The sequence below is a fragment of the Lepidochelys olivacea genome, assembly GCF_965140295.1.
Source record: "Lepidochelys olivacea isolate rLepOli2 genome assembly, chromosome: 1".
NCBI classification, from domain to species: Eukaryota; Metazoa; Chordata; order Testudines; family Cheloniidae; genus Lepidochelys; species Lepidochelys olivacea.
Genome location: NC_140411.1, coordinates 261,600,840 through 261,613,837, shown reverse-complemented (window position 1 = coordinate 261,613,837; position 12,998 = coordinate 261,600,840). Strand labels below are relative to the sequence as shown.

The window sequence follows — 12,998 nt, the reverse complement described above, 5'->3', positions numbered from 1 at the left end:
AAGCACAGAGTGAGAGCGAAATTGGGAGTACAAATATCCCATGTTTCCCAAAATTAAACTTTAACTCCTGAACAGCCCATGGTTGTCAAGCCTGAGTATTTCCTACTTATAAGCTACAGAAGCAGAAGGCATCTGATATTAGGCTAAAGCTTTATTAAGAACTGGGATGAGATCATTTGACAAATATTCAGAGATGTATGCTTGAATTAGCCCCATAATACTGTACAGCCGTCCTCAGCTCTTAGAAAACGAGGCTTTTTCCCAATGCATGGTCATCTGTAAACTGGCTGTAAGAGGCAGGTTTATTCGGATCTGGGGGTCAGGGAATGTTTTTGACAGTGAAACAGGGAAGGGAGTCCCACCTCTGATTCATGGTCCAATTATCAGATCAGGAATTAACAAAAGTTAAGGGGCAGCTGCCCACGGGCACATCTCAGGGCTTCTCTCCACTTACCAGGGGATCGATGCATGGCAATCGATCCACGGGAGTTGATTTAGCGAGTCTAGTGAAGACCCGCTAAATCGACTGCCGATTGCTTTCCTGTCGACTCCGGTATTCCACCGGAACAAGAAGCATAAGCTAAGTTGACAGGAGAGTTTCTCCCATCGACCCAGTGTGGTGTAGACACCGCGAAAGGTTGACCTAAGCTACATTATTCATGTAATCGGAGTTGCATAACTTAGATGGACTGAGCCCCATAGTGTAGACCTGCCCTTAGTGTTGTTGGGGAGGAAACAAATAAGGAGGCAGGAAACCTTAAATATCAAGTGGAAAGAGAGAGATGCTTTCAATGGTGGCTAGGGAGCTGGGAGAAAACTGAGTCATTTATGGAGAAGGCGAAATTGGCAGATTTAGAGGAGTAGAGGAATAAGGAGTTGATGATGAGTACTTTCAACTTTTAAAGTGCTAAAAATTAGATCTGTCTTTTGTCTTCCAGTTGATGAGAAACGCAAGTCCAAGACAACACACACAGTGCTACTGGAGATAATCAAAGAAGAAGGCCTGTAAGTACAGATGTTCACAATTATCTTGATAAAAGTTAACCTTCAGAAGTGCTGTGTATGTGCATCCAGTGAGCCTCCATATATCTGGATATACTAGTCTCCATATATCAGTCTCTTCATTTGTCTGGATTCTCTGAGGTGTGAGTTTCTAATCATACAGGTGCAGTCTCCTTTTAGATAACCTAGCCACCATAAATAATAGGCTGTTTTGGGATATGCTTTCCAGTCAAAGGTTCATTCTTTCTTCTCCCCCATCACCTGGAGAATCCCACAAATGGCTTTTTGGACCCAGGATGGAGAATTAGGATCCTGTGTAGCAGAAGTTAACCTTCATGTCCTTGCATAGAGCTGTGCTGTAGGAGTTGCATGCCTGCCTACAGAACCTTGTTGAAAAGTACTGACTGACAAGTAGGTGTGTATGTAACCCTCCCTTGGAGCTCTTACTCCAAGAATTCCTGGTATTTTACACTAGAGTAGAGTTGTCAGTCCTAGCATCCTAGCCAGGTTCCAGTTTGCCTAATAACATTTTGCCTTTTTCAGACTTTACCCATGCAGTTACAATTAGTGAAACTAGGAGTTTGTCTACAGTTAAAACTCCCATTGGCATAGATAATCTACCTCCCCAAGAGGCAGTAGTTAGGTTGACTGAAGAATTCTGTCGACCTAGCGCTGTCTACACCGCTAATGGGTGTGGATTTTTCACATCCCTGACATACTTATTTTTCCAGTGTAGACCAGGCCTAGGTTAAACACTTTCCCTAGCCCCTAAAAATAGAAAAGGAGTGAAAGAGGAATCCACAGATATGGATGTCATGATTTTTGTGACCTGAGAATCATGCAGGATCAACAATAAACTGTGTGTAAGGCTCTGGGAAAGCAAATGCCAAAAAGTAAGAGTGAGCATGGGGAGAAAAAAACACTTGTAAACCAGTTGATACCATCTTTGGCTCACAGTTTTGTATTTCCATTATCTACTCTGAGGAATTTATAGAAGGTGTAAACAGCTACAGAAATCAAGGCGTCCATAATAAGAGAGAGATTTGAGGATGTAATAGTTGGATTTGAAAGACTGTAAAAATGAGACTTTGTCCACTTACAGCAAAATTGAAAATCCAAGTTCTTCAAATGGTTGCACATGTCCATTTCACTTCAAGTGTGTGTGTGTGTGTGTGCGCATGCCAGTGCACCCAAGGCAGTAAATTTTTTCCCCATATTGATATCTGTCAGGGTGGTGCATGTGCTCTCAGCAGAGCTTCGCTGTTAGCCTAAGGTACAAAGGGCAGAGCTGCCTCAATCCTCCTCCGTTCCTTTTCACCATGATAGTTGGAATGTGTGTGCTCATCACACCTTTCCCTTTCTCTTATGAAATAATGTTTTCTAAAAATTATTATCGTATATAGTTTTAGTTAGTGTACTTGCTTTTGGCAAATTTTTGCTTGGAGCTTTTTGTTGGAGCTTTTTAAGCTCTGTCCTGGGGCATGCCTAAATCCCCAGGGTTTAAGTGCTTTTCTGGCTGTAACAAGTCTATGCTAGTCAGCAATCCTCACTCCCATTGTTTAGGGTTTATGGGGAGGACATATTAGATATAGGAGCCCTATCTGCAGGAGTTTAAGTCTAGGAAAGTAAGACTTCGACATCTCTTCATGGAAATTGCTTTATGCCTCCACTTGGAACCCAGCCACTCGGTACACAGGGGTTCAGACTTAATCCACGCAGGACTGCACTACTAGATTTGGCGGTATCCCCTTGCCAGAGGGAGTCAGAGAAAAGATGCCACTCTCCTTCTCTGGTGCTGCACAAATGGCTGAAGAAAGCAGACAGTTCACGTTCTTCTAGCCAGAAAAGCCCTCTTTGTTCATGAGGGCTAGGACCGCAACGACATCACACAGGAAAAAGGTGGGCACTGAGGTTAGAGCTCCAGGCCCAGCTAGGCAACTCCCTGGTATCACATACCTGACTAGCAATGTAGAGTTGTTGTGTCCGGCACCACCTTTGGTACCATGAAGACTGGCTGCATTGTTAAGATCTTCTTCAGCATTGAGTTAATTTTCAGTGAATGCTCTGGGGCATCTCTCCCTCTCGGTACAGATGACACCTGAGGGACTTCCTTTGCTTCTTGGTTCCAGACTCACCTTTGCTGCAAGACATTGAGGTACCGGCATTGCCCATTCATGCAATGCAAGCTTTGGTACCTGTTTCATCCTTGGTACCATGAGGGGCTACGCAGTTTTTGGTACCATTGTGGTGGAACTGGGAGGTGGTGAGGGCTAGCACCTACATAATGGAACTAGTACAAGGGTTGATGTATGTTTCTGGCCCCCCAATGTTTTCTGCTCCCATATTATCTTGTAGAGGCCGGAGTAGGACCTGGAGGAGGGTATGGAGTGGATGTGTTGGTGCATGGGAACAGGTTTGCCTCCAGGGAGCAGGGAGCAACAACCCTCCTCTCCTCTTCTTCTTTTACATTGGCTGGGGTTAGTGTTCAGGGACCACACAGGGCTGGCTGGAAGAGATGGTCACTCATGTGAGTCCCTAGTCCAGCGCAGTCCGACCAGCCATTGCTGATAGAGATACCCAGTCCAGTGAGGGCAGGGGTGTGTGTGCCAGCCACTGAGGAACTGGCATAGGAATGGAAGTAGGAATTGCTGGGATGCCCCTTCCCATCCTGGAGCTGGCTACTCCCTCCCTCTCAGTCTTAGTAACTCCCCTTGCTTCCCTTCTTATCCCCCTCTGCTCCCCAATTCACAGCGAGCTTCTGCCTTCCAATTGATGACACTGATGGTAGGCAAAAGCTGTGCTGTTTAGCAGGGAAGACAAACAGTACCATTAGCAAGAAAGCTGCTAATGCTTCCCCTGTTACTATCTACTTCTTGTCCTTCCGGTTCCCAACGTCCTGCTGCACCGCCTGGTACTGCACCACCTTGGCTTTCTGATTATACTTACTCCTCCCTGGATTTGGAGGTGGGATCATACACACTCATTACAGGAGATCTCAGATTTCCCTTTCTGCTGGTTGAGGTCTTGGCACTGGCATTCTCACTGGACCAGGTCCAGGGATCGGATGCTTTGGGGTTGGTCTCTGATACCATATCAGATCCAGTAATGGCTTTTTTGGAATCCTCAGGGTGTCCCTCCAGACACTAGGTCCTCATCTCCTGCACCTGCTACTACTAAGTCTCTGTCCAGTCACTCTATCTAGTGCCAATCCCAGTACGCAGTAAGTGGTGGAACTTAAATCTCCAGAGTCTGGCCCATGTGGTAAGAAGGTTCAGCAGGCATCAGAACAGGTTGATACTGTGATGTCGTCACTGAACACTTCCTCACCTTCTCCTGATGAAGCCACTGTCTTTGAAATGTCCTCCCTGGTTCCTGACAATTATTAGATGTATGAGGATGCTCCTTGGTTAACTCTCCGGGAAATGGACTGTTCCTTTGAAGTTAAAAACATACTTTTAAATAGCAGAAAGCCATCCACCAAATGCACTTACTTCATGAATAAGGCCCTGAGAAAATCATGGCTTTTTAAAAAAAATTCATGGCAGTGTAATGGTAACATATAGAATTTTGTGGAATATGCATGACTGTCAAACTGCTGTGATTTTTCCAACAGCAGCAAGTTGGAAATGAGCATCCATGTGCACCAGTCTTGTGCTCTGTGTGGCTCCTACCATGCAGCAGCATTTGTGGGAGGGACTCAGGAGCTGGTTTATGTGACATGCAGTGCCAGTGCCGCTGCTACCCAGAACACACTACAAGCCATACCAATTACAAGACTGGCTTGCATGAATGCCTACTTCTACCTCTCTGCTGTTGGAAAAATAGTGATATTGGACTAATTTAGCATTTTCTGCACAGTTCATGAAATTGGAATTTTTACAGGCCCCTGGTCATGAAATGGAAAAGATTCTCTGTGTGGTCCCAGTGGAAGGGTACCCCTCCCTTGCAAGCTTCCATATATTTTCTTCTGGATTATCTGCTTCACCTAACAGAAAAGAACTCTGTCAGTTCCCTGAGAGTTCAGTTGGTGGCTGTTTCTATACTCCGTTCTCCTATAGAAGGAAGATCTGTTTTTTCTAACCTTACTACTATTAGATTCTTGAAAGGGTTGCACAGGCTCTTCCCATCTGTAAGAGATCCCACACCATCATAGGATCTAAAATTGGTTTTGTCAGCTTTAATGGGACCCACCCCCCTTTAAGCCTATGACTAGTTGCTATTTTTCTCATTTCTCAATGAAGGTAGTGTTCCTGGTGCCTATTACTTTCGCAAGTAGCATAACAGAATTTCAGGCTTTAGTTGCTGATCCTCCATCTCCCATATGGTGTTCTATGAAGATAAGGTCTGCTTATATCTACATTTCTAACTAAAGTGGTGTTAGATTTTCACCTAAATCAGTCTATATACTTACCAACTTTTTTTCCAAAGCCTCACTCTCATAAAGATGAGGAAAAACTCCATACTTTGGACATCCACAGGGCATTAGCTTGTTATCTGGACAGGCCTAAGCAGTTTAGATTATTCATCTCCTTTGCTGACAGACGAAGGATCAACTCATTTCTCCTCTGAGAATTTCCTCCTGGATTTCTTCCTGCATTCTACTGTGCTATGATATCGCTAAGGTTTCAACGCCTGAGAGTGTTTCAGCACACTGCAAGCAGCATCAGCTGCTTTCTTAGCCATCAATGACATTTGCAAGGCTGCAACTAAGTCATCTGTTCATATCTTCACCAGTCATTATGCTGTCTCCCAAGCCTCAAAAGATGATGCTAGATTTGTGAGAGTTGTGTTGCAGTCCTTGTTCAGCTAGACTTCGATACCCTCCTTGATCTCATACTGTTTGTCAGTCACCTGGAATGGACATGTTCAAACACTTGAAGAAAAAAAATGATATACCTGTTTGGTAACTTTTTCTTCGAGTTAGGTTGCATGTGTCCATTCCATGACCCACCCTCCTTTCCCCCTTCATCAGAGTCAAAAATATAGGCTGCTGGTGTGAAGGAACTTGGGGTGGGTCCACCCATTATACCTTTAGCTGGCACCGCAAGCACGTGGAGGGCACATGCACTGCCCTAATGGGAAAAATCTCCCACATATTGAAGAACAACAGTTGCCAAACAGGTACATAACCGTTTTTTTCCTGGCAATGGGAAACTTATTGATTTCCATCAAGACACTTAAGAGCTCTAGAAAAGCTAACCTAGTTTTGGAGAAATGGGTGGGACAACTGGAAAAACAATAAAAGGTGCAAGATCCCAAGCATAGTGTGGGTTTCAGTTGGCAAAGGCTCCTTTCACGCTATACAAATATTTGTGGTAGTGGAATTTGTTTTTTTAAAACCGGTTTCGCTAACACAGGTTTTCTTCTTAGGCCCTTGTCTGCACCAGGAAAACACTGTTCTTAACTTGTCAAAAACTGCTTTGTCTGTTTCCTCTCATTCCCACTTTTCTCAAGTGATGTTGAAAGCAGTTTTCTGCTGGTGTGGTCTAGTTCATCTTGCTGTTGTGAATTCGATGAGACAAGTTCAACACCTGGATAAAATTCAGGACAGTAACTTGGATTTACTCTTATCACCAGGACAGGTTTGGATTGAGGGTACTGGTAACTTGAGCCACTAAAATAAACTGATTTTTCTTATCTTTGATGTTTGCTGTTTTGCACTTTGGGAGGTTTCTGCTGGAAAAATATTTGTAATCAGATCATCGGAAGTATCTCTGATTTTTTGAACCCTTTGTGGGTTTATTTTGTTTTTAAATAGAGTATATGGTTCATATAAGGTGTATATATATTTTTCCTGAGATAGAAGGGACCAGAAACATGCAAGACTTGGTTTTTCCTTCTCCATCTTCTCTTTCTTCCCACCAGTAACTGTACTACTGACAGTTAATCATGGAAGCCTGTAACTTTAGAAACTTAACTCTTCGTACTTTCCCAATGAAATGGGGGAATGTTGATACGTACAATTTGAAGATACACTGACTATAGATTTTGTGAGTCTGTTTCTCTTTTAACTTATACCAGCGTTTGTAACTCCACTTATTTCAGTGGAGTTACTCATGAGTGTTATCAGTATAAGGAAAGAATTGAGTGCTTTATTTTAACCAGTAATAGAGTTAAGAATTATATTGAGTCAGTGTGATTGTTACTGGTTGGAAATTGTCTCAATATAATGGTAATATATATAGTGCCAGCTGTGTGTATCTTCCCCTACACACACACACAAACAAAGAAAGGAAAAATAAATAAATGCAATTTTTAAAAATTGTGTTCGCTGTCCCTGGCAAAGAGTAGATGTTGTTTTCTATCCCAAAGGTATAGTATTTCAGTAGCATATAAAAAACTCCTATATTGATGGATCTGCAAAACACTTTGGGATCCTTGTGGATGAAAGACAGTATATAACTCCTTATTGGGTCCACAACTCTGTTCTCTGTGTATCTGTTTAACCAATGGCTTCCAGTGCTTTTTTTCTCTTTGGAGGCCTGATCTGAAGTCTGTTGAAACCAATGGAAAAATTCACATTGACTTCAGAGTGCTTTGGGTCAGATCCCAGATGCTTTCAATTTATAATGGTAGTTTTCTGACCCTTATTTTGCCTGCTGTTTTTTCTCCTCAGCCTGGCACCGTATCGAGGGTGGTTCCCTGTTATCTCCAGCCTCTGCTGCTCCAATTTTGTCTATTTTTATACGTTTAACAGTCTCAGAGCTCTCTGGGTCAAAGGCCAACATTCTACCACAGGAAAAGATTTGGTCCTGGGATTTGTTGCAGGTAATGGAACCTATAAGGCATGATGACATAGTATGTCATAACATGAGATGCTGTGAAACGCCGATTTTTAACCGAATTACATAATGACCTCCTTGCTTTATGAAGCCCTTTGGAGGTCATGCTGGCTGGGTGTTTTGTATTTTGTATCTTATAGAGAACTGCTTCATATTATGGCTCTCTTTATTTGTCATGCATATTTACTCTAGATCTTCTACCACCCCACATTCTCTGGGGGTGTGGGTGTATATGTACACACACACTTATAAAATGATTTCTGTTGAATGCTCAGACAAAAAAAGTATCTGATATTGAGCCATTTTCTCTATGTAATGTACCCCTTACCATGGTACCTAAATGCCATTATCTTCCAGGACAGATCAAAGTGGGAGTAGATTTCCTACTGATATTAGGCTTCTTTGTTAAAGATTTTTGCAACTTTGCAATATTTTGAATGACTAAATCTTCTTTAACTAGGTGTTGAATCAGTAGCTTTTACCACCATCATTGAATCATGTGGAGTAGAACTTCCAGCAGATATCTAACGGGGGAGAGGTCTGTTTCCCACCCATCCTGTTTTCCTTTGCAGGCAACAAAACTAGACTGGAAGAGTTTTAACAAAACTTGTCTGGTTTCTAAAAATTCCCAAAGCTGTAAACAACATGGCTTCTCTTATAACTGAGTCTAGCTGGATGGTAACTAATAGATATACTTTTCAACACGTTGGGCCAAATTAATCCCTGAAGTAACCCCACTGAAGACTGGTCAAGCAAATTCTAAGACAAAGAATCCTTTAATTAGTTGTTGAAAAACCCGTTGTTTTGGCTTCTGTGGCCTCATTGGAGAAACTACAGAAATAATTTTAGTTAGAAGTTGTGTAGTTATCTTTGCTGTGTGTTGGGCTTTTTTTAAATTCCTGCTATGTAGTTTTCTATACTATGTGAATTACTACTGAGTTATTTTGTACATTGAAATTAAAGAAGGAAAAAGTGTAGAAAAACACCCATTTTTTGTGTTTTACTTTTGTTAAGATTTATTTTCTTCTCCTTGTGGGGTGCTTTTGTATTAGGTATCGTGAACGTACTCTTGACCACTCCACTCTGGGTAGTGAACACACGACTGAAACTGCAGGGAGCAAAGTTTAGAAATGAAGATATTGTACCAACCAACTACAAAGGCATTGTAGGTAAGCACCTGCTGCAGTCATTTTTCTCAGTGAATTTCATGTTTGTGAAAGATATTGGATTGATGGCTCTGAAGACCAAAGTCCCTTATCCACGGTAGCACAGGTCTCCCACCCTTCCTGTATGTGTGCACAGTGCCCATCTTTGATCCTGAAAAGGGGTCCACTTAAGGGAGGAGGATTGTGCAGTCTTCCTATCCCATTCAGTTCTTGAACTTTTTTGTAGAAACTGACAAGGGAGCCAACTTTTGCCAGTTCTGGTTGTAGCTGTTAGGGGTGTGGACACTTATTCTGCTAGGCCCACAAACTGATTACATGTAGGTTATTGAATAGCCAATGAGGTAACTGTGGCTTCCAGTCATCACTGAACTGGACTAAAGTTTGAACTGTCAGTCTAGAAATATAAGACTTTATTTACCATCTTTAATCTCCTGAACTATCCAGTCCTCCAAACTGTCTCCATTTTTTTTAATATGCCTCAGTGCTCTATTCCTGTATAGCTCCTGTATAGTAAATATTTTGTTGGTGGAGGTAGAATATACATCCCATGATTCCTTTGTTTTTTTTTTCTTGCTGCCTGAGAACTCCAGAGAGTGACCTTATGACCGTGACCCAGTGCTGCTGACTGACTAGCAATAGCCTCTCCATGAAGATCTTGTATATTTATTTTATTGCCCTGATCCATGCTTTTGAGTGGGGGAAGAAGTCAAATATTTAAACTTTGTGGTAGCCAGCTTCTCTAAACACAATTCTTTATTACAGAAATTTCAAACTTGAACCGTTCGAAACATAGGGAATTAATTTTGATGCTGTGTACCTTGTTTTTGTAAGTGAAAAATGTCTCATGTTTAAAATGAAAACCAAAGACGTTCAAGTTCCAATTTAGCCTCTTGATTTTAGTGTTAGCAGGTGGTGACTGGGAGATGACATTCTAAGGTAGCTTCCAGTTAAATGGAACAGAGGCAGAGGGAGGTTAACTTTATGATCAGCTATGCTGCCTGTTGTTAAAATGAAACATAACCAAATAAAGCTCTGAAGAGAGCCATTTTAGCTAGAAGAATCTCATGGTGACATTGGGCCTCTGTAAAAGGGGAACATCTACACAAGGAGGTAAATATAAGCTGTAAGACTGGTGCCAGTTTGACCAAGAAACACCTCTGCCCCCCACTCTGTCCATCATTGTTCCTGAATTTGTTCATTAGTTTAAAAGGCAAAAGTAGAAGTGTATCACAGGGAGCAGTGGGACCAGGCTGCTGAGATGACCCATACTCAATGGACGATGATATAAAAATGTAGAATTAATCATACCCTTTGCAATCAAAATGTCATTCTGTATGTTAAGAATTCCTGTTGCTTCTCTCCACTTTCCACATCAGATGCCTTTCATCAGATAATACGGGATGAAGGAATCTTGGCTTTGTGGAATGGTACTTTCCCCTCCTTGCTGCTGGTCTTCAATCCTGCCATACAGTTCATGTTCTATGAAGGGTTTAAACGAAAGCTTTTGAAGACACGACTGCAGGTGAGAGTAATAGATTTTTGAGATCAGAAGAAACTGTTATGATTATCTAGTGCAGCGATTCTCCAACTGTGGGTTGGGACCCCAGAGTGGGTCGTGACCCTGTTTTAATGGGGTTGCCAGTGCTGGCGTTAGATTTGCTGGGGCTCGGGTCTAAAGCCAAAATCTGAGCCCCATCCCCAAGGGCTGAAGCCCTCAAGCTTCGGCGCCCCCCAGGATGGCAGGGCTTGGGCTTTCACTTTGGCCCCCCAGCCTGGGGTGGTGGGGCTTGGGCTTCAGTCCCCCTTCCCGGGGTCGTGTAGTAATTTTTGTTGTCAGAAGGGGGTCAGGGTGCAATGAAGTTTGAGAAACCCTGATCTAGTGTGACCTCCTGCATAGCACAGACCATACAACCTCAACTGCTAGCTTCTTGATGAAGCCCATAACTTCTGTTTGAATTATAGTTTTTCTTTTAGAGAGAGCTTCATTCCTGATTTCAAATGATGGAGAATCAACTGCATCCCTAAGGAAGTTGTTCCAGTGATTCATTCCCCTCAGTTTAAAAAAAAAAAAAATTAATTCTTATTTCTAGTTTGAATTTGTCTTGCTTTAGCTTCCAACTATTGATCTTAGTATGCCTTCTTCTGCTAGATTTAAATTCTGTCTGTTATCTTTTCCCTATGTGGGTACTTGTAGACCGTAATCAAGTCACGTCTTACTTTGTGTCACAGTTCAGGGCAACTGCACCTGTATTCCCCCTCTGTGGGCCATGAAGGGCACCCTCTATTAGGATCCCGGTTCCCCAGCCATCACCTCTTTTGGGTGGAGACCCATGTCTCTCTCCCTCCTGACCAGGGATTTTCCAGGCCGCACGGTTCCCTGCATATAGTTTGAGTTTCCCAGCAAGTCAGACTGCCTAAGCAGGCCTGCTTTGCTTTCTCGCCAGAGGCTATAAGCAGCAGAATTGCCCAAAGTCATAGTGTACCACACAGCTTCTCCTAAGCAAGCACATTTATTCTTAAGGTGAAAGCATTATAGAGAAAACAAATTAAAAACAATAGAAGAACATACATATGCTAATAAGCTTACCAGAGAGAACCTCAATTCCAACAAGGGGTCTGGCAAGTGATCAGGCCTTCATATCCCACCAAGGGGTTTTCTGTGGTGACGTGTTCATAACAGCTATTAGTTCAGAACAACAATCCCCATGAATCTGTGAATCATTCCTTTTATACAGTTTGGACCTCCGATATTGTCCTCAAGTAACAGATAATCAGCAGATAATGGTCCTTCCTCATGGTGAAACTTCAAAAGGATGAGTTCTTGCATAACCCTTGTGTGTGTATATAGGCAAACAAATTGTTTGTGTGTGTATATACATATACACACGCACACACACACTATATATATATATCAGACTCTTAAGGCCGAAGTGACTGAACTGGAGGAGCTAAGGGAGACAGAGAGGTACATAGAGGAGACTTTCAGGGACACAGTAGAGTGGTCTCACCCCAGTTTGACAGCCTCTGTGCTGGATGATGGAGGATGAAAGTCTCAGATAAGGAGAGCTTCAGGCTAGAGCGGAGGGAAACCGTCCCATAGTTGGGGACTTTCAGATGACGTGCTAAAGGAGCACTCAAGGAAGAGAAGGCCATTGTGGAGAAACTAAATAAATCTTTGCATAGGTCTTCACTGCAGAGGATGTGGGGGAGATCCACACACCTGAGCCATTCTTTTTAGGTGACAGATTTGAGGAAACTGTCCCATATTGAGGTGTCAGTAGAGGTGGTTTTGGAACAAATTAATGAATAGTAATAAGCCACCAAGACCAGATGATATTCATCTAAAAGTTCTGAAAGAACTCAAATGTGAAATTGCAGAACTACGAACTCTGGTATGTAACCTATTGCTTAAATCAGCCTGTGTACCAGATCACTGGAGGGTAGGTAATGTAATGCCTATTTTTTTTAAAAAGGCTCGAGATTATTCTGGCAATTACAGGCCAGTAAGACTAACTTCAGTATCTAGCAAATTGGTTGAAACTACAGTAAAAAACAGAATTGTCAAGACACATATATGAACATGATATGTTGCGGAATAGTCAACATGGCTTTTGTAAAGGGAAAAATCATGTCTCACCAATCTGTGAGAATTTTTTGAGGGAGTCAGCAAGCATGTGGACAAAGGTGATCCAGTTGATATAGTGTACTTGGACTTTCAGAAAGTCTTTGACAGGGTCCCACACCAAAGGCTCTTAAGCAAAGTAAGCAGTCATGGGCCAAGAGGGAAGGTCCTCTCATGGTTCAGTACTGGTTAAAAGACAGGAAACAAGGGGTAGGAAGAAATGATCAGTTTTTACAGCAGAGAGGAGTAACTACCAGGGTCCCTGTAGTGAGGGGGATTGGCTGCCCTCAGACCCAGAGGGGGAGGGGGCCCTCACTTTGCATCCTGGTGGGCGGAGCCATGCCATGCTCAACCCTCCCGCCGGAAGTTCAGAGGGCAGGACTGGAAGTACAAATGGCAGGCCGGAGAACTCAGTTGCGGCCCAGC

At 42.7% G+C, this 12,998-nt stretch overlaps 1 protein-coding gene across 1 annotated transcript in view; it reads left to right on the top strand.

The window, feature by feature from the left end:
* SLC25A17 (solute carrier family 25 member 17) overlaps nucleotides 1–12,998 on the top strand; it is a 53,095-nt gene that overhangs the window by 28,123 nt on the left and 11,974 nt on the right. The window contains exons 3-6 of the mRNA XM_084618040.1: nucleotides 939–1,005; nucleotides 7,619–7,770; nucleotides 8,837–8,953; nucleotides 10,327–10,472. Coding sequence (XP_084474166.1) covers nucleotides 939–1,005; nucleotides 7,619–7,770; nucleotides 8,837–8,953; nucleotides 10,327–10,472 — 482 coding nt within the window. The remainder of the gene's footprint in view (nucleotides 1–938; nucleotides 1,006–7,618; nucleotides 7,771–8,836; nucleotides 8,954–10,326; nucleotides 10,473–12,998) is intronic.